The 22,416-nt window shown below is 48.4% G+C and overlaps 1 protein-coding gene across 2 annotated transcripts; it reads right to left on the bottom strand.

Annotated features, from left to right (window-relative positions):
* Positions 1-3,225: 3,225 nt before the first annotated feature.
* Positions 3,226-22,025, bottom strand: LOC111156733 (CD83 molecule). Of its 2 annotated transcripts, none has more exons than XM_022517784.1 (5): positions 21,958-22,025; positions 21,732-21,847; positions 8,096-8,306; positions 5,673-5,779; positions 3,226-4,397 (listed from the first exon to the last, which is right to left on the bottom strand). In XM_022517784.1, exons 1-5 carry the CDS (start codon positions 21,992-21,994, stop codon positions 4,269-4,271), a joined length of 600 nt encoding a protein of 199 aa, XP_022373492.1. In that variant the 5' UTR covers positions 21,995-22,025; the 3' UTR covers positions 3,226-4,268. The 2 variants fall into 2 exon arrangements, with proteins under 2 accessions (XP_022373492.1, XP_022373493.1); XM_022517785.1 differs by having other exon boundaries at positions 3,226-4,394; positions 21,958-22,022.
* Between the last annotated feature and the right edge of the window lie 391 nt (positions 22,026-22,416).

Genomic DNA, 22,416 nt, shown 5'->3' with positions numbered 1-22,416 from the left:
AAGAAAGAAAGAAAGAAAGAAAGAAAGAAAGAAAGAAAGAAAGAAAGAAAGAAAAGAAAGAGAAAGAAAGGAAGGAAGGAAGGAAGGAAGACCCAAAGTTTACAGTAGCTAGGATCAAAACCAAACCCAACCCTGAAGACAGAAAAGACAACGCCTAAAAATTAGTTCATCTCCATTCCTCCCTTTCTCTCCTATTGGTGCTGTGTTTCATCAGGCTTCCATCCGCCTTCCCCATGGTCTTCCTGCCTCCTATATACTCTAGCTCCTTTGTTTCATCTTTCAGGTTATTGTCCTGGAAATGGATGTCATCTTACGGCTGCCTGGCTCAGAATCCTTCAAGACTGCTCTACCACACAAATTCTCTACAAAAACTTGTCTACGCTCCATTATTGCCCCCTCCCTACATGGCCTGGGCTCTGGGTGCCCTCTGCCTACAAAACTCCCACACAAGTCTCTGTTCCAAGTGTGTGCTCCATCTCTTGCCTTCGCGATCCTGTCTTTGCCATTCCCCCCCACCCTTCTCTCCTGTTACTACCATTCAAAATCCTGCTTATCTTTCAAGTCCCAGTTCAAATGGAAACCGTTCTTTAAAGCCTTCCAAGGTGCTCCCACGTGAAGTTGGACCCTCCCACAGTCCTTTGTTTGTTCCCATTCTTCTTTGTACCCTTGCCTAATGTTAACAGGTCTCTGTGCTCCCAGCTCTGAGCTCATTTCTCCCTCCACTAGATTGTAAGCCCTTGAAAGGAAGGGTGTGTCTTGCTTTTTCTGAGTATTACAGACAGTTCCCACAATAGCACTTTGTCCATAGTAAACGTTCAGCAAATACACTTAAGGTTTAACTTTACCCATCCAACGCACAAGACACTCCAGGTGGTAGAATTCTACAGGGGGTAGAATTTGATCTTCTCATGCAATTAAAAATTGAAAATTAGAAAATAAACACACAGTCTTAAGAGGATAATAGATAGCCGTGATAGACTCCCACTGAAGAACTGATTGATCGTATCTTACCAACCAGTTTGATCAAATCTGGCTCTGCAAACAATCAGCTGCAGAACTATGAGGGTTATAACTGCTGTTGAATTAAGCAAACAGCTCCTACCCAAGGATTTTTAGGTCTTTGGCTGTTTTTACATGGGAAAGATGGAGTATCAAACAATGATCCACTTAATCCAGCCAAATCAAGTTGGCAATGAGGGAAGGGCGGGAGAACCAGACAGTATTATTCTGAGACTCCCACTGTCCCTGAGCTCCAGGGTCGAACACATGAGCCTCACATACTCTATGTCCACAGGCTGCAGCTAAATCCCTTCTCCTGCAACCCCGGCAAATAATCGAGCTCTGTTGGGTTCTGTGAGTGCAGCTGAGTGTTTTCTGTGATGAAACCTGCTAAGAATTTTTATGAAAACAAAAACCACAGGCCTTCCTTTGGAAAGACATGGAGCTGATACTCATGTCTGTGTTTGTGTCTTGGGACATCCCAAGGTGAAATTATTTGAACCGTGGATTTAACTGCATAGACTAAGGAGAGCCCTGAGAATAAAGCTTTCCCTGGCAGTAGAGACAAAGAACAAGTATGGTCCATGATCATCTTCCTTCTCCATCAAGGCAGTTCACCCTCCTTGATAAATTCTGCCCTACTCCCCTTACCCTGCTCTCTCTTACACACACACACACACACACACACACACACACAGTCTTTTCTCATTCCCAACACTAGGTGCCAAACATTGAGTCTGATTTCAAATCTCCATCACGCTTTCCGCTGGAGTCAGTTCAAGCTAATGAAGGGCGGCCCCCCTCCCTGGTCTTTCCTGAACTATAATCCCAGTGGCCACAAAGCATTCACTGCGTATTCATCCACTGAAAGCAACACAACTCCCAAGCCAATTCCTTGCTTTGTACAAAATCACTTTGTTTGTCTAAGGTTCATACTCACTGCTACCTTCTCAGCTGCCTTTTTGTTCTTTCTTGTTCTGACATTACTCTAAGGTAGACTATTTGCCAGACCCCGGGCTCAGCTTTTAGATATATTACCTCATTTAATCCTCACAGCAAACTTCTCAGGCAGATACTGTTCTTATTCTTAAAGATCTGATCTGAGGCTCAGATAGGGGAGTCCGTGGCCCAGAGTTTCACAAGTACGACATGTTGAAGCTGGGCTTCAAACCCAGCTGAGCAGAGAGTTCGTGATTACCAGGCCAGTGGTCTCCCCAGCACTTCTGGGAAAGCATTTAAGAATGGACTTGATTCCTCTGAAAGGGAATCTACAGCCTCTACAGACATTTTATGAGCATTCATCTTTATAAAGAGCCATTTTCCAAAAAGGATTCACCTGTGATACTTTTACAACTATTATAGCTACTCATGCTAGACTGTTCTTATCATTTTTGAGGGTAATGGACCTATTTGCAAATCTTGAGTGAAGCCTCAGGAATCCTAGGTGTGGAGCCCCTGACTGTCCACATCCTTCTGAAGTCAAGACCCTCCTTCTTTCCATGCCCCCAGCCCTCACCAGCAGTCACGCATGTGGTCCAGTTGATGGTAGACATCCTGGTGGCAAGGCAGCTAGAAGATGGATATTCCGGGCATCTTTGGGCACAAGGGGGTGCTGTTTTGTAGGGGTCTGCCAGCCATAAACACCCTCCCCCTCAGAGGCAGGACTCAGCCACTGTTACATCTCCAGAATTTCATCTTGAGTTCTAGTTCTTCAAACTAGTTTATAGACATCTGAGCACTGATCCCAACGTTTTAGGAGTAGTTTGAAATCCAAAAAAGAAAAACGCTCCCTATTCACATGCAGTCACTTCATGACATGAAGGGTATGACAAAGAAACAAGAACACAGAATTATCTCGGCTTCCCTCTGACCCCCTAATATCAGCGTGGGCTGTGCACATGCTACTAATGGGATAAGATCTCTTTGGAAAGCAAACTGGGAAAGGGCCAAGTTTGATAAAAGAAATGCAGCAACTGTCAAAATGTCAATGTAACATTTTGTGGACTCCCTTCTCCCCATGGCCCAGGGGTTCCTGGGCATCCATATCTTGGGAGTACTATTGGCTGCTGTGTCACTGACCTGGCCTCCTCACTTCCACAAAATAACTCACAGTTATTTTGTGGTCTTATTTGTGGCCTTCTTTGTTCGGAATGCTGGAAAACATGAAAGTGAAAGCTATTTTCTCATGCCCAGAAGACCACTGTAATAACAAGGATAATGACCCAATGGAGCTTCAAATTTTTATAGTGCTTTATGCTTTTCCAAAGCATTTTCACATACATTACTGCAATCAACTCAGACAACAACCTTTCGGTTTACAACTGAGAAAGGAGAAATCATGAGGACCCTGTTCAAGATCATACAGCCAGGTAGTGAGACGACTGGGGCTAGAAGCCAGATTGCATGACTGGGCCAGCATCTCCAGCCTGTCATCACCTATCCGGCTGTCCCGTGGTCATGCCCTCTGACTTCTATGACCTCTCACTCACTCTCCAAACTGAGGACACTTGTCCATCAGCCCTGACACCTAACTATACCTGTAGATTCCAAAAGGAGAACAAAAGACAAATCCTTCTTTGACGGGTATCTATGGATATAAAAATAAACATAGCACTCTTCTTTATTGCTCCTTTATGGGTGTCTTTCCCAGATGAAAAGGCCCCATTTGAGAACAGTTCATCAACTTGTTATTTCTATGTACACACAATACTCCTTCGTAATAGCAGAGCCTTCACACTGGGAAATTGTTTGCTAAATATTCCCCACTGTCTCACAGTTTGGCCTGTCGATTTCTCCCAGATATAAACCATCTGGGCTGGTGCAAGAAAACACAGCAAATTCAAAGAGATGTTTCCCAGATGTGCAGAGGACAGTGGTCCTGAAAAGTCTGTCACAGGGCGAGCTCCAGGCATCCGTATTTCCCAAGATCCCTTTCCAACTGCGTCTCACCATAGCTTGTACCTGACTGAAAAGAGTTCCAAGAGGTTGACCAGATAGCTGAGGAACATGCTAGGGAAGGTAGCTGTGGAGCTGCAGAACCGGGGACTTCCTGCAGGTGGCCCCACACTACGTGTTCACATAATAGTTTCCCAAGTCCTGCTCACAAAAAAGTGGGCTGGGATCCGCTGTCATGGGTTTCAGAAGGACATCCTTCCCAGGCAGGATGCTTTCTTCCGTGTGGGGCTCATTCTTCTCTTGTCCTGTGGGACGTCCCGGCATACCACTGAGCCTTCTTTGACTGTAGGAAATACAACGGGCAGAAATCCTGCTCATACTGTTTCCATCTTGGGAAGAGTCACTGGCTCCAAATGTTTCTGTGGGGAGGTGACTGGAAGAAACGCTCGTTCCATGACAGGCTTAGAAAAATCTGGGAAAATACTCTGTTGTTGTGCAAACTTCTGAAAAACAAAAGGTAAATTGAGAGATGAATAATCGGGAAAATGCATCGTTCCCTAAGAGCGGGCTCGCCAACTCACTCTGGCAGCCTCGCTCAGTCTACAAGTGGGCTCCTACTGTTTCACTGGCAACTCCAAACTGGAGTCACGAGATGCCCTGACTACAGACTGAGGTCATTTTCAGCCCCTATGGTTAGTTATCTTCAGCGAAAATCAGTGCCCACCGAGACAGGAATTTGCCTGCAAAAAACTAAAGTCACTCAATTTTAAAATTTGCACTCCAGTAATTCTAACTATCTTGTGCACAAATAACTCTAACAATCAAATCATAAGCTCCTTGAGAGCAAGAGCTATGTCCTATAACCTTTTTATGTCCTATAACCTTTTTATGTCTCCTATCAGTGCCTAGCTTAATGCCTGTATACAGTAGGTGCTTACTGGATTGGCTGATGTCCAAAATAGCATCCAAGAGATGAGTTTATGGCCAGAGAGGCAAGGAAGTGAATGGAAGGGGCCAGTGAGTGACAAGAACTGGCCCTGGGATAGCTCTTGGGTGAGCTCTGTCCTGGTCCCCAAGTAGCCAGTCCTTCCTGACGCTATTGTGACCTATGGGACAGAGCGCTTCCTAGTGGGCCCGGCCCAGAGCTGGCCTTGCTCCCCTACAACTCTGGTCAATCCAGGTGCGCAGCCATGTGGAAAGAGGGTCAGGGTCTTGAAGCTGGAGAGCCTGCTACCAACGGCTCAAGGGCATGTCAAGGACACTTAAGCCCTGGCCAGCCATCTTTCACACCAGGACACTCCCTGTATGCCCCACTACCCTGGCTTCTCAGGGTTAATTCTCAAAGAGTGGGTGGAAGGTTTGAAAATATAAGAGAAGAGAACCCGCTCAGAAGAAGTAGTTCAAGGTCAGGAGAAGGAAACTAGTCTACCACGGTGACTACCCAGGATCACTAACCTATGGCAAGAGTGGTGCCTTTGCCCCGGGGTGGTGGAAAGCTGCTGCTGCACTGTCCACCACTGTTCCCATCCGGGCCTTCTCAAACCAGCCTCGCACGCCTTGCTTTGTTTTCTCCTCATGGTGCTCTGCGCAGGGCAAGCGGATTGAAAACAAGCCTGGCGCTTCCCACAGTGACCTCACAGTGCGCGCGCCTTGGCAGGTGCAGGGTTCAGAGAACATCTCTCGCCACCATTAAATGATCCACAGTCTACAGAATATATTCGCATTGGTGGCCCGGCCTGTCTTTCCATCATCATCGGAGTTTTTAAAAAGATACTTACACAAGTGAAAATAATGAGTGTTAAGTAGAAGACGGCCAGTGCCAACAGCAGCGCGATCTCAGCTCGGTATTTCTGAAAAGTGTCCTCTTTGCGTTCCTTAGGGCACCCTTAAACAAAACGTGAGTGAAATGTGAGGCCATTGAACAGGACTTTCTGACCATGATGAAAAGCTGAGAATGCTTCGCACTGGCTTTCTGCGAATCCTGCTTGTCTCCCACTCCTAACCTCACGCCTGCGTCATCGGGAAGAAGAGCGCGAGCGACAGCGGTGACAGCAGTGACCGTGGCGGCTGGCGCTCACTCGCACCTGTGCCTGGCCGAGTGCAACGGGCCTGGCCTACGGATCTCACTCGAGCTTTGGAGGCAGGTGGGAGCATCTCTATCTTACAGATGGAAGGGTCGGACTTCAGAGAGGCTGAGGGAGTAAGGCGGGTGGCAGGGCCGGGAGTCCGGGCCAGACTGGCCCCATGGCCCATCTGCCTCCATTACAGAGGCCGGGCCTCTCCTGGCTTCTCTGATGTCTTCGCACCAGATGCCACACCATTTGTGGAGCTGTGTGTGATCTATCTAGCTTCTTCAGTGCTGTGGGGAATGCTAGGTGTTCTGCCGTCGGGAGGACCGGGGGATGAAGGAACAAGGCGGGCGAGCTGCCCGGCTGGTGGTGACAAAGTCACACGTTTCTGTAGAATCATGAGACTCCTCAGCCGAGGCCAGCAGCCAAGGTGAGCCAAGGGGCTCCCCCGAGGGCTGCCAAAGGCTGTGGCTGCAGCACTTGGGAACGCCAAGGGGTCGGCAGGAACAGCTGGACCTTCTGCCCAGGAGGAGACATGGACGGGACAGCCTCTCCTCGCTGAGACGTGACAGCTGATGTGTGCTGAATCTGCTGGAAGGCCCAGGCAGGGGCAGGTGGAGTGCAGATGATTGGGGAGGTCCTCCCCCAGGGCCAGGGTTTGCTGGCAACCCCTAAGGCTGGATTCAACATCTCACAAGTGGCAATAGAGGTGGGATCTCACCAGGGTCTGGGACTAAAGAAAAGAAAGGTAGAGAGCCATCGTCTTAATGGTGCCTAACCTTTATCTGGCACTCAGGGACAAAACATTTGAGTACAATATCGCCTTCATCCATCACCATAAGCGCATGTTGGAGAGGCGAGGGCCCCCGTTTCAGGGATGAGAGGACTGCGTTTGGCCCAAGGTCACACACTAACGAGCAGCCCTGCTCCTAACGGAACCAGATTCAAGGGACACACCAGCTAAGTTGCAGGCAACACAGCCATCGGGAGAGGAGAGGAAAGCAGCTGTTCTCCTGTTTCTCTGGGCTCCGTGCACCACACGACATGCCTCTCTCTGCTCTCCCTTGGGCACTCGTGTGACCGTGAATATTCATGCACAGCCCACTGTGTGATGGCCACCGCAGAGACCAGGACAGGGCAGGTCATGTTAGAGGTAGCAGGCGCACGAAGGTCAACAGAGCAGCATAATGGGCTCGAGACTGAGAAGGGCATAAGGAGAGAGAGAGAGAGAGAGAGAGAGAGAGTGTGTGTGTGTGTGTGTGAGAGAGAGAGAGAGAGAGAGAGAGAGACAGTGAACCAAATCCAAACACTGAGCCCTACACAGAGATCCTGGTCTTGTGAAAAAAAGGAATATCCTCTTGAGTCAGATTCCTTTCACATTCCTAATAAAAGGGAAAAGTTATTCTGGTGCAAAAATCAGGAAACTCTTTGACAACAGCATGTTTCTCATTTCAAGCCTCCACCCCTAATAAGCGCTGGGCAAAAGTCAGATGCAAGGCATATTTTAAGCCCCATAAAGAAAAAGTATGGGAAAAATATCCAAAGAGACAATCCTTGTACTGGAGCTCCAGTCTTGGTATTACCGCATAGAGCAAAAATGTGTGCTCTGTCCCTGGGACGGTATTTTCTCCCGTGTCCTTTTTCTTCGGCCCTAGGTGAGGTGTAGGGCAAAGTCATCAAGGTAAAGGGGAGGGAAATGCTGTTCTCATGATAAAAAGGTGGCAACAAGACGCAGCCCCCTTAGGCCAGGTTAGAAAGGCCCGAAAGGCGGAACATAGCCGCCTGATGCGTTCAGGACTTCCCGGGTTTTCTGTCCTCCAAAAATTAGTCTTGGATACTTCCGATTTGCTTCAAAGGGCTCTCGTAGGGATACACAACACCAGATTCATGGTTTGGCTACATTTGGTATCTAGCTATCCGACTAGGGTAGATCTGTCTTTAGAAGGAATGAAGGGAGGGAGGGAAGGAAGGAGCAGAGAAGGTTATGTCATTCTTGTAGGAGAATTTAGCTTTCAGCCATGGATGCGACCCAAACCTCCCAGTCAGACTCCAGTCGGGAGGACAGGTTTTTGGACCTACTGCAAGTGCCCATGCGTTTTGCAAGGAGGAAACAGGGGCAGCAGGTCACTCACCTGTCACTTTCAAGGTCACGGTGCCACTTTGGTTTCTCTGCCCATCCAGCTCCTCCACTGTGCACCTGTATGTCCCCGCGTGGCAGTGGCTAGTGTTCCGGATCTTCAAGTAGAGCCCTTCCCCGGAGGCTTCTAAGGAGACTTCTTTCTGCCGGTGGGACCGCAGACCCTCCTGGGACACCTCCATCTTCTCCTCGCCACCCTCCGTCAGCTGTCGAAAAAGAGTCACACTTCATCACACCGTGACACAGCCAGCACACACGCCCCACACCCCCACCACCATCAAGGTTCTGCCTCCTGTTTTCATAACATTCATCCTCAGCTGGTTTTTTTAAAACAAAATATTATGCATGTGTGGCCTTCAGGGGAGGAGGAGAAAAATCTATGAAAATTCTTTCAGACTCTATCTTTGCTGGGACAAGGTGAGGCCTGCCTTTCGTGATTCCGTGTAACCCAGCTTCCAGCCTCCGCGAAGGACAGAGCGGTGCCGCGGACAAGAACGACCGCCGGACAAGGGTGATGAGCGGAAGCGCATGAATCACTTTGAGTCCCATTTCGAGGCAGACGGCTCTGTATGAAACGTTCTCTTGTTTCCTTCCAATACCAGCTCCCCCACTGAATGACTCCTAGCATCTCGGCCCTTCATCTAAGTGTTCCTAAGCTGGGGCAGCTCAGCAGACAGTAGGGGGGCGCCTGAGCCAGGCCTCCTAGAAATGGACACTGCGTCCTTCCAACCATGGTGTGCGCGGGGCCCCCGCGGGACATCACGGGGGACACTGTGCTGAGCCTCCAGCGGGGCACGAGGGCGCGGCCGCCACCACATGTGCAGACGGGCTGTGTCAGATGGCGCGCGGCTCACGCCAGGACGCACGTGGAAGGACCCTGACCACCGCGATCATTGTCCCCGCCCAGAGAGGCCGACGAGTCCAGCCCCGCTGATGGGGCGACCCTCCCTCTCCGTGGTCCGGTTGGTGGCGTCTTTGCATCTTCTATTTACTTCCAAGGTTAGGCGACCACCCCATTCCCCCATGGAGAGTCTGCGTTTCCCGGATGAGCTTGCCCGCCGCTCCCCCACGGAAATGTTTTCAAGCTTCCAAAACTGATGGACACAAACGGGAAGGCCAGTCACTATTGTCCACGCTCAGGGGGGCACCCTGCCCTGGGTCCGACGGCCGGGCCGGCATGGAGCCTGCGTCTCGGTGCACTCCTTCCCTGCCCCAGTGCTGGGACAGCGCCCTGAGCCACCTCCGGGAAAGACCTGGGGGTCAGCAGTGTTCCCCGCCCTTGTGTCACCTGCCTTTCCCTATGTGTCACCTGCGCCAGGAGCCGGCAGCTCCTCTCCCGCTGGCCGCGGGGGAGCCGGTGCGGGCACCACAGGGGCCAAGGAATCAGGGCGGCGCCCGGGGAGGCAGGGGCTGTACAGGAAAGGGCACGCACACACCCCTGCACGCACGCTGTACACACCCACTACACACGGGCACACGCACCACACACTACACACCACACATGCGCCACACACTACACACTACACACACTACACAGTGGTACACACGCCACACACTACACACTACACACACACCACACACTACACACACGCTGTACACATACTACACACTACACACATGCCTCATACACATCACATACTACACACTATACACACTCTATACACACGCCACACACTACACTCCAAACATGCTGCAAACACACTACACACACGCATTCAGCACCACAATACACACACAGATATGACACACATACTACACACACAGCACATACACAACACACACACTACACACACCACACACATTACACCCACACACACTGCACACACAATACACACACTATACAAACTATGCACATAATATACATACCTGCAGCACACATGAGCTACACACACAGACTACACGCACACCACACACTCCCCACACGCTCGCTGGCTTCTGCCGCATTCACTAAGTGAGGGGACGCACCGGGAGGCAGACCGAAAGCCAGGCTGCAGCCTCATTAGATGCTGCGGAGCGGGCTGCAGGGACATCTGGTGGCAGATTTACCGCTCCGGCAAGAAACCCGCTCCACTCACTGCCCCTCACAGGCCGAGAGGAACGGCTCTGCTCAGGCAGAGTCTCTGGAAGTAAATCCCACTTCTTTTTTTTTTTTTTTTAAGATTTTATTTATTTATTTGACAGACAGAGATCACAAGTAGGCAGAGAAGCAGACAGATAGAGAGAGGTGGAAGCAGGCTCCCTGCAGAGCACAGAGCCCGATGTGGGGCTCGACCCCAGGACACTAGGACCATGACCTGAGCCGAAGGCAGAGGCTTTAACCCACTGAGCCACCCAGGTGCCCCTAAATCCCACTTCTTGACGGTTCTTCCTGTGTTGAAAGATTCCTCCCTAAATCATCAAGGGTCTGCAGACCGGGGCCCTCAGATGATCAAAAATAAGGCAAAATACAAGGGGTGCCCAAGGAAACTTAGGGGAACCCAAGCCACATAACATTCTGGAATACATCAACTTGAGCCCAGTTTTTCTCTTTTCAAGCCTAATTAAACCACAAACTGCAGCCTCATCGTGGACTCAACGCCTGCCTCCTCCCCCGCGCCTGGCAGAGGGGTTTCCTCCTACCAGGCTTTTGAGGGGCAGGTGCCCAGGACCCTCCAGGGACCCTGTGTCCCGAGACCTGCCCTCACACCTCCACACCGCCACTTGGAAGGAACACAGCCCCGTCTCTGCTGCTTCCATGTCTCCCCCACCCTTATTTTCTGAATTAACCTCCAAATGCATCAGCTCAATTTAGTTCTGATAGATTTCACCAGACCCTGTCTTGCTAGAAATCCTGCATCTGAAACAACAGAAACTTGGTCGCAACAATCATTTTGAGATTATCTATCTCCGGTTTTCTCCTGGGGAGCCTCTGGTCCCATCCAGTGACCCCTCCCTCAAATCAGAAAGAACCATCTGAAAGTCAAGATCAAAACCATGGAGCCCTCTGGAGGGGGAAGAAACAAACTACTGTGGTTATTTACAGAAAGGTGGCCCTATTATCCTGCTGGGGCTGCTAAACCCCGCTGGAGCGAGTATGTGCAAGTGAACAGAACGGACTGGCGGCGGCCTTCCCCTACCTGCAGAAAAGAATTCACTTTAAAAATCAGCAGTAACTACAGCGAAGGCGTTTATTCGATGGTCAGATTTCCATGGGCCTGCGGCAAAACCTCCAGTGGGCCTCTAGTTATTTTCAAAGGGCAGAACAAAGGCCGAGTGAGAGCACGAGAAAGACAGAGGAAAGAAGTAGGGAAAAGGCAAAACAAAGAACCCCAAAGCAACCTGCAGAATTTTGATTTACTGACCCATCACAGCCATCTGAGGGGTCATGGCAAAATACCTCAACTCTCATGGGGCCATCTTCCAATGGCCTCTTCCTGGGTCTTCCTGAATGACCCAGAAAACTGAGCAGACAACCGGCTGAACTTGGGAACTCCTGCCAAAGTCACAAGCAGCGGTCTTTGCCTGATGACCAATATAGCAAAAGGAGCCTTCTGTGCACCTGGAAATGTTTCAGAACACTCCCTCTCGCTTCAAGCTGTAGGTACACACAACGCCTCGTCCCCCTTCTTTATGCCATTTCAAGACCAATCTCACGTGACTCCATCGGGGGATTCTGGGATTTGCCTACAGCTGCAAAAATAGCTGTCGATTTTATGTTCACATCGCATGCTCAAAATGCTAGCAGGTACCAGCAATACCAAGAGACTTTTTATCCAAAAGTTCAAATCATTAACTTCAGTTCTGTGACCAAGCAGCTATCAGGTGAGTCCACTGTGGCAAAAGCAGCACCGTTCAAGAACCAAAGAATTTCAGAAAGACGGAAACAAAGCAACCCGCAAAGGGGCCATCCTCAACTTGGCTTTGTTTTATGAGTTCTTATAAACATCTGAGCTGACTCAAAATCAACCACTGGCAAAGAACGGCTCTTTAAACATTCCAAATCCAAACGCGTTTCATTGCTTCTCTGCAAAAGCATTTTAGGAAATAGTAATTTATAACAAAAGGAACCCTCGGATTCATTCACAGCCAAGCATAATTGATGGGGACTATTTAATGCGTACTTTACAAAGCTAATATTGTAGTGTGCTAAACCACAACACGATTTGGGCAAATTAATTCCTCAAAACAGTCATCCCAATTATGTTTTAAAAATCCACGCTCCTTGCACTAACTCTTATGCTGACAATTCTATATTTTTGATTGGATTAGAGAAGGGTAAAATACAAGATAATTCATTTTCAGAAAGCCAAGGGACATTTGATTTGTCTCAAGGCCCTCGGTGTGATTAAATAATTTAAGTAACATATTCTTTCTCTAAAATGGAGATTTTACCTTAAGGAAACCACAAGGCCCAAATTAAATAAACTCTTTAATTTGACGAATACTAAAGGAAACAAATACAAGTATTAATTTTAAGGGCATGTGAATTAAGTGTTTATTTTAATGATGGACAAATTTAAACTAGAATAAAAGAAATCAAATAACGAATTAATATGTTGGAAGTTGAACTGATATTTCAGTCAAAAATCTTATTATTGTGAAAAGTTATTTTTTCAGTTTAAATAATTTTATCCAATAACCATATTTGAATATAAGAGGGCAAATAGTTCCATGCCTGCTGCAAAGAGAGAATTTTGATCACAAATCTGGAATTCAAATTTATCATACATGAGATCTGTTAAGAATGTGATAGAAAACTAAAAGAAAAGGAAGAGAGCTTTTTGAGAAGCAAAATGTGTGTGCTTCTATATGCATTTAAATATTTAATCCAACAATTTGATTAAACGTATTTAAAGGTAAGGACTTTATGTATTTAAAGGTGGTATGAAAGTAATCTGATATATTCCAATCACATTGAACAGCTTTTTCTTTATTGCATTTCTCATGCACTAACTTTCATGTACCTTGGTTTCTAACTCAATTAAAGTGCCAATATAATCCTCATTCATCATAAAAACAGCTCTTTATAACGTGCAAAATAGTTTGGCTCGGAGGTTGATGTCATAATGAGGGCAGAATGTATGCGCATTAACATCGTTTTTTTCTAAGTGTAGTTTTATTGGAAAAATGATTTTCCACTTTGAAATTTACTGGGTCTAACAGACAGAGCTGAATTTATGGCTGCTAAGAGAGTTATGCGTATGGCAGAGACAATGAAATTAAGAACACAGGCTTTGGAGTCGAACAGACCTGGAAGCAAAGCCCAGCCTCACCGAAGTTCACTCTGCTCTTAGCCAACTGACCCGGCGGCTCCTGTCTGCTCTGGGGACACGGGGGTCATTGTAACTCACCAGGGCGATGTGAAGACACCCATGATGATGGGCATGTGTCGTAGGGCTGTCCATCAGCCCTGCAGCCATCTGTCCATCACACAGAGAGCCCTAAATGTGTTACCACTCTCTCTCCTTTTCCCAGCCCACATTTCATTCAGCATTCTCAATAGCTCCTGGCACACTGGAATTATTCAAAAGGCATTTGCCAAGTGAACGGGCAACGTTTAGAGAAAATGAGGGAGTTACAAGGGCACTGGCTTTGGAATCGAAGGCCCAGAGTGCAGATTCGTGGTCCATGAGCTGGGTCATCTTCAGTAAAGCACCTCATCTCTGAGTCTCATTTCCCCACCTGTGACTCTCTTACTTGCTACGGGAAGCTATTTTAAGTATCCAAAGCAAAAACACGTGAAAGTGCTTTACAATGGGTAACATTGGTCGTAGAAGTTGTTCTATCTGATAGCTTTCCACTCTATCCATGCGCTCCATCATTCTTTACTGCTGATTACTTCCTGTTTCCTCCCTGGCAAAGTTGTTCTAGAAGTCCCAACCTCTGCTTGAAAGAGAAATTGTTTTTCAACCCACAATGCATCCAAGATATCCACAACGTTCTGAATTTACTAAAGCATCACGGTAATAAATGCGGCAAAATCTTTTGAAACTGGGATTTGCCCTTTTGTTGTTCACACCAAGCATCCCTTCTTCCATCTGCATCTTCTGGGTCCTGCGGGACCTGGAAGGGGCAGTCTTAGGAGCACTGATCACAGCCTCCCGAGATCTCGAAACCTGGTTCTAGAGGAGGCATACGTAACTCAGCCCTGACATCTGGGACCAGAGAGACTGGCTCCGATGGCCATGTGACCCAATCAAAGCCACTTAAATATAATCAGACATTTGCTGAAATATGAGAAGAGAGGCACAATATTTTCCTTTGCACGTGATCCTGAGAGGGTCCGCAAGACTGCGGTTACCAGCCACTGTCTCCCCGCCATGTGGATGGAGGCTGATGACAAAACCAATATGAGGAAAGGAAGAGTTGAGGGACAGAAAGACGCCAAGCCCTGGGGATAGTCACGAACCTCTAAATCCAGCTGTATTTGTTGCCGACCCTGCCATAACAAAGTGCAACACTGAGCCCCTTAAAATAACAGAAATGTATTTTCTCAGCACCCTCGTGCACAGTTGGTGGGAATGCAAACTTGTGCAACCACCGTGGAAAACAGTACGGAGATGCCTCGAGAAATTAAACATAGAGCTACCCTATGATCCAGTGATTCCACTACCGGGTAGTTACCCAGAGAAGATGAAAAGACTAATTTGAAGAGATGTATGCCTCCCTATGTTTACTATAGCATTATTTACAATAGCCAAACTACGGAGGAAGCCCCAGCGTCCACTGATGGATGAATGAATAAAGCAGTTATGGGGTGGGTGTGTGTGTTACATATACACATACATACACACACACACACACACAATGGAATATTATCAACCATAAAAAAGAATGAGATCTTACCATTTGCAACAATGTAGATGGAACTAGAGGGTATTATGCTAAGTGAAATAAGTCACTCAGAGAAAGACGAATACCATACAATTTCACTAAGAAGTGGAATTTAAGGAACAAAATGAATGAACAAAGGGAAAAAAAAGACAAACAAAAACCAGACTTAACTCTAGAGAACAAACTGATGGTGACCGGAGGAAAGGCGGGTGGGGGATGGGCGAATTAGGTGAAGGGGATGAAAAACGCTGAGTCACGTACAGAATTGTTGAATTGTTATACTGTACATGAGAAACTAACAGAACACCATGGGATAGCTATACTGGAATTAAATTTTTTTAAATAAAATTTTAAAAAATAAATGTGTTTTCTCGCAGTTCTGGAGGCCAAAAACCCAGAAGCGAGGGGCTGGCAGGGCCATGCTCTCTCTGAAGTTTCCAGGGGAAAATCTGATTCATGCCCCATTCCTGAAGCTTCTGGTGTTTGCCAGACATCCTTGTCATTCCTTGGCTTGCGGACGCATCCCACCAGTCTCTGCCTCCGCCTTCATACGGTATTCTCCCTGTGTGTCTATGTCAGTAGCTCTGTTTTCTCTTCTTATAAGGACACCAGGCATTAGATTAGGACCCACCCTAACTCAGTATGACCTCGCTTTAAATTGATGACTTTTTAACTGATGACTTCTGCAAAGACCCCATTTCCATATAAGGTCACATTTGCAGATACCGGGGATAATCTTCCTGTGGGACACGATTCAATTTCAAGTGTGAATTACAGTTTTAAAGGTTTTTTTTTCCCATTTCAACTATATAAACCAATATATTCCCTTTACTTGAAGCGAGTGTTGGTTGGATTACAACGCTTCGCAACTGAAAAGGGTCCTCACCAATAAGGACACCTCAAACTGCCCCATAAATTAATGTGACATGGAGGGAGGTCTCTCCACATGGCTTCAGCTTATAGACCAGTCCCTTGTCCCCTGAACTCACATACATGCCTCTCCTCCAGACCTAATCTGATTCAGAATGCTTGTGCTCCAGAACTGGCCCAGAGTATCTGATTATGAATTGCTTATGGCAACTGGCACCCTGCTTTTCTCGTGGGCTTTCCCCACCCAGACCTATAATCCTAATGAAATACCCCCTCTTCTGGAATCTCTTAACTCCTAGAGATTTGGGACAAGAACATGCAGTAGACTGGTTGGGGTTCCACAAAACGCCAGGTGACAGAAATAAGCCTTGGGTTCCCAAGTCTGAAGATTATGCAAACAATTTCAGATGAAGAAACCCTTTTTAAGGTAATGAATCTCTTTTTAGCCCTGCTCTATGCTAAACCTTCCCTTACATCACTGAGACCTTCTCCTAACTTCCTCTTCTTTGTGTAGTGACATAACCAAATACAGAAGTAAGATAATACTGTTTCTCACATGACCTAGGTTCCCCCTTTTACTCATGGAAAACAAGGTTTTGATTTCTTTGTTTAATCCCCAGCTGCCTTCTTCCTCCTACAGTAAGACCGGAGCAACTTTGCTCTGATTTGTCACTGTCCCCAAAATCTCAGTGATGACCTGTTCACAGCTGGCTAAGACTTGCAGAGCCCCTCCGAGGCAGCCACGTGCTGTGTTGCCGACTCATTTATAGAATCGTGGGGACACAACAGGTGGCCAAGAAAGAAGGGAAGGCAAATCTCAGAAATGTGCCGAGGTCTCGGCTGAGTTGACCTGATTGGATTTTGCTGCAGGGAGAGAACAAGGTCTCCCTCTGGGACTCAGCATCTTCCAGGATGAATCCGAGTGTGCCTTTCACCACAAGAAATATGCTCTTCTTTGCAAATATGTGTCATTAGGTCATTCTCTTTGCTTAAAAACTTTCAAAACTGCCAAAAGGAGTTCAAGCCATTATGGGCATCTGAGGTTCCTCACCATCTGGTCCCAGCCTTCTCTGTAACATCTCCCAGCCCTCTCCTGTACAATTCTCCCTAACAGATCATGGGTCATCCCACTGGTGCCCCAAAATGCTTGTGGGTTCCTCTTCCACTCCTTTGCTCAAGATGATCCTCTGGCAAAAGCTCCCCGTTGATTTTAAGATGGCCAGCATGAGGGCCAGGACTTGGAACACGCTGGGACTTTAGATATATTGGCTAATGCAAATGTCAATACAAGAGACTTCTGAAAACCAACTTTACAGTTCTTCATGGTTTGACCCAAGCTAAAGCCCATAAAAGCAATTCAACCAGGTCAAGTAGGTGCTAATGAGGATGGCAGAACTTTCTTTTGATGCTAACACATGCATCATTTTCACATTTCAGTGTTTCAGGGCTTATCTGTTTAAGATGAGAATGTCTCCTTCCTCTCCTAAAAACATGCTCTTCACGCTGTCTCACAGCAGATAAAATTCTAGACTCAAGGAAGTCTAGTGATCTAGTAAGTGGCACACACTAGCTCCTTCATGGGCCCATCAGCATTTGTGGCCGTGTAGATTACATCTGCCCAGACAGGTCATCGACTCCAGCCTCTGCTAAGGGATTCTGCTTTCGAGGGCTTCTTGCTTTTGGGGCGCCATCACACAAGACAGTCGAGACGGAAAATACAACCACACTGAAAAGGAGATTTGCAACACACACGGAAGACAGCTTCATAACAGATGGAGAACAAGCAAGATCTGTGTAGGGACTATCCTTGAACTTTCGAAGCCGCTTCATGCAAGCCATTAACCAGCTCTCCGCCAGCTCTGTTAAGCCCGGAGATAGACCAGGATCTGCCCCCTCTGGGGGATCTTCTCACTGTTACAAAATCAAGACTGACCTCTGAAATCAGTCTTACTTCCCCTTTCTCCCTTCCGCTGGAAATAATCTGAAAAGGGCATTTGTCTTGTGATGCGTCTCTGTCCTCACCCCCGCAATGTCATCTCCCAGGGTGACACTATATATCCTCTTTCGTTATGCATCAGCATAGGCTATCAGAGCTCCCAGCACGCTATAAGATGGCAGTGCACCTCTCTGATAAATAACCACTTATCACTGGCGGCGAAATCACCGTGCTCAAACACCCCATCCAGTATCATCCTCTCCCTCCAAACCTAGTGCAGCTCCTGTAAAGAGACTATGACCCCACTTTTGCTCAGCATGAAGCCCAGGAGTATCTCCTTAATGGATAGGCTTACTCCTGGCCAACGTGGGATGGTACTGTGTCCTCTGATGCAAGAGGCTTGCAGCCAATGGGAGAGATGCTGGACCAAAGTTGGCTTACGTAATTGTAATTGACCACAGTCAATTCACAACTTGAAGGGCTTAAGTCTAGCTGCTGTTCTCCTGGATATATGAATTCACATTTCTTTTTTTTTTTTTTAAAGATTTTATTTATTTTTTTGACAGACAGAGTTCACAAGCAGGCAGAGAGGCACGCAGAGAGAGAAAGCAGGTCCCTGCTAAGCAGAGAGCCCAATGTGGGGCTCGATCCCAGGACCCTGAGATCATGACCTGAGCCGAAGGCAGCAGCTTAACCCACTGAGCCACCCAGGTGCCCCTGAATTCACATTTCTATTTCTTCTCAATCATCCCCCTGCCTTAACAGGTACACACAGGAAAGGATGAGAGGAGGACCCACGGATGGATCCCAGTTAGAAGGACACTGGTCCATGGGAATAAGAGTTGTGTTAACAGGAATTGGGCTATCTCTGCCCACTCCTCACTCCCCCTAGGACCCCTGTGCATGTCTGAATTAAGCCTCCCCTAGCCCCTCTCACTGTGCCTTTGAAACAGAGGATAAAATGGACACTGTTTCTTCCCCACTCGCCCTAATGTTACAAACGCTAATTGGATGCCCTTTGTTTTGGGTCTTTCCGCACAAGGCAAGATAAGAAACACATGGTTTACATGGGTCCTTTGGTAATGACAAGTAATCACTGCCAATTGGATAGTGGCAGGATGCCCTATGGTGGGGGAGAACTGAGTGGTACACAGAATTTTAAATTGTGAGTCATGGGGCGCCTGGGTGGCTCAGTGGGTTAAGCCTCTGCCTTCGGCTCAGGTCATGATCTCAGGGTCCTGGGACTGAGCCCCACATTGGGCTCCCTGCTCAGCGGGGAACCAGCTTCCCCCTCCGCCCGCCTGCTGCTCTGCCTACTTGTGATCTCTCTCTCTGTCTCTGTCAAATAAATAAATAAATAAAATCTTCCCAAAAATTTTTAAAAAAAATTGTGAGTCATTATAACCATAATTGTGATATGCAGAAGTCCTGTGAGAACGCGAATCAATTCGGCAGATGGTAACAACAAAACAAAAAAACAACAACCCCCTCCAAGGGACCCTCTGCTTCCCCTGTCCAGCTCACAGCCCACAACTGTGCAGAGAGATCTGACAAGCCACACTAGTGATGAGGAGAAAGGTGAAATGAACGAGGCTGGCTGTGGTCCTCAGGTTTACAGTCCTCCTCTTATAACCACCTCTTCAAGTCCACTGAAACGTTATGCAAGAAAGCGGTGTGGGGGAAAATGACAAGATGCTCAATCTTCTGTAAAACCAACTATTTCAGTATTTCACCACTGACCTGATTTCCAGAATACTCTACCCACTTTTGTTGTATAAACACAATAAGCACAAAAGTATAATTACTGGGCTGGAAAAGAATAACTACTACAGAACACGCTGAGACCTGTCAAAAAGCACTTGAAGGAACAATGCATTTCGTTTTCAAGGGATCTGAAGAGTTTACTGGCATCTCGAAGCTCCCCTATCCACCATGACCTGTTCACAGTTAATCTCTTTAAAAAAAAACAAAACAAAACAAAAAAAAAACCAAAAAAAAAAAAAAAAAAACTATGGCATGATTTTGCAATGACCCTATTCCATGAACCAACAGAAGAAAAGAAAATGCCAAGAGACCATCATCTTTTTTTTTTTCCAACAGAGTTTGAGAGACCTTCAGGGTAAATCACGCAAGAACTATGTTCAATGAACAAGCACGTACATTATAGAATTACATCATCAGCTGACATCCAAGGAGAAGCCAAAGGTTAATTGCTATGGTTTACTGCAATGCCACCTACTTGTTTCATGAGTACTTTTTAATTACTCCCTTGGGGATATTAATACTATTTTCTCTTTTAAATTCGTCTCGGGAAGGGATGGTGGTTTCACGTCCCCGCCCACTCCCCACCTTCTTTAAGATAACTAAGTCTCTGCCTGGCTAGATGAAGAACACCTTTACTTTCTTTACCTTAAGTAACTGAGGTAGAAAACAGAGACATCAAGATAACACCTCTGAAAAGTCAGGCTGTGGAATCAGACTGCTTGGTTCAAATCCCATCCTCCTCCCTTAATCAGCCGGGTAACAGTAAGCAGGGATTCCTTCATGCCCTGAGACTCAGTTTCCTCATCTGTAGAATGGGCAGGACTGACCTCTTAAGTCCACTGGAAGGACTGAAACAGATAACATAGGTAAAGATTCACCTCAGAGGCTGGTACAGAGGGAGGAGTCAAATAATCATGTTTTTACAATATTTCTGTTTAAGTGCTTTTGTTTTTACTAAAAGAACAATTTCGGAATTGCCACGTTCTCTGATCCCACTGTGAGTACAGTGGAAACGAAGTGGGAATAGTCACAAACCTACTTTCCTACAGGATACGGTGCTCCAAGGCAGCAGCAACATAGCAGGTGCCCAGAACTCATGGAGAGCCAGCCTGGATTCACTGAGCACCTTCGCAATTAGCAGGCCACCCACTGGGTGTTGTGAAGAATACAGAAACGCAATGTCGCAGGACCGTCTGGGGAAACTGACCAGCTGGTCAGGAGACCACACACACACACACACACACACACACACACACACACACACACAGCTGTCCCGTGCCGCCTTGCTAACCGGCCTGATGCAGCTGGGGATTCTTACAGCATCTTTTTTGGAAGACAGAAGAAAAGCCCTGTGCTCTGTGGAAGTCAGCAGATGCAGGGATTTCCTCTAAGGTCAGACAGTTCAATCAGAGCCCCTGATTAAGGCTGGGAGATCACATGCACTTGGCTCAAACTAGAGGTGTTCTTGTGGCCCTAATCTCATGTACTCAGGTGAGCAAAAGACCAGGGACCGCTTGGCTTGTCAAAAACTGCCAGAACTGCTCTCTTAGCATCTGAAAATGTTCCGGTTGAAGAGGCGTCCTTAAAAAAAATGCCCCAGAGCAGCTCACTTCTCTTACGGGCGAGGCCGGCCCCTTCCCAGATGACCCCCTTGCTGCGCCTCTCACCTCTAGCGACTGCCTGCCAGAGTGCCAGGCAGCAGGACCAGCGAGGGGCCAGGAGAACCCACCATGGGGATGGCTGACAGACGACCTCAGCAGGGAAACAAGCCGAAATCACACCGGATGATCTCTTAGTCCTTTATTCCTTCCCTCCCTGCCCCAAATCCTGGGCATCACGGTCCCCAGACATGAGAAATCAGAAATCTGGGGACAGGCCTCCTGTCTGATATCCGTATCTGCCTTCTTCTGGCCTCCTGGCCACAACCACAGGTGGCCTCCAGAATTCATCCAAATAAGAGGGTCTCCGTGCTCCCCAAGGGGCTTATTTGGATCCTTCATTTCAGGCCACCTTTAGGGGCAGGAAGAGGATTAGGTCCTTGGGGAACAAAAATCTAATCTAATCTAATCGCCTGGTACCAAGATGGGGGGGGGGGGGTGCTGGTTAAGGGAGGAATGCGGGAAGACCTGGGAGTAGGAGGCAGGCCTGCTGGGGGCCACACACAGGGTCGCCAGTCCCAGGGAGGCCGTCCCCCTCTGCCTCCGACGAAGTCGGCCGAGCCCTCGCCCGCGGGCATCGCCGCGCTTACCTTGGCCCAGAAGACTCTGTAGGGGCCCTGAGGGTCCGTGTGGACGGTGCACGGTAAGTCCGCCTCCTCGGAACAAGCCACCTTCACCTCCCGCGTCGCGGACGCCAGGATGCAGACTGCGAGAGCGACAGAGAGAGCGGCGTGAGCCAGCGAGAAGACAGGGCGGGGTGGGGGGGGGTTGCCGAGAGGGGATGGGAGGGGGCGCGACAGGCGTCTGGGGCCCTACCGCAGCTCAGGAGCAGGAGCCGGAGGCCGCGCGACATGGCTGGGGACTGCCGGCCTGGGGTGCGCTCCGCGGCGCCGCTGTCTTATACGCTCTTACAGGGACTTCCCCGGGCGCCGACCTGGGGGAATCCCCGGCGGGCGGCGGCAGCGTGGGGCTGCCAGCCCTCCCCGGCGCCTGCCACCCGCGGGGCGCCCCCGCCCCGGCCCCGCCCCCGCGCGCGGCCCCGCCCCCGCGCGCCCCGAGTCCGCGCCGCTGCGGTGGCTGCGGGGCCGCGGCGATCGCCACCCGCGCGTGACGCGGCGCGCTTGGGCTTTGCAAACGGCGCGGGCGCGCGTGTCGGGGCCCCGCTGACCCTCCCCGCGAGCCGGAACGAGGCCCGCCCAGGGGAGGGGGCGGTCTACTCCTTCCACGACCCCAGATTCAGAGAGATGGCGCAGCTTCCCCAGTCGCCCAGCGTGG

Source organism: Enhydra lutris, unplaced genomic scaffold (assembly GCF_002288905.1).
Source record: "Enhydra lutris kenyoni isolate GAN:26980312 unplaced genomic scaffold, ASM228890v2 scaffoldscaffold48, whole genome shotgun sequence".
In the NCBI taxonomy this organism is placed as follows: Eukaryota; Metazoa; Chordata; class Mammalia; order Carnivora; family Mustelidae; genus Enhydra; species Enhydra lutris.
This window is presented reverse-complemented; position numbering and strand designations above follow the sequence as displayed.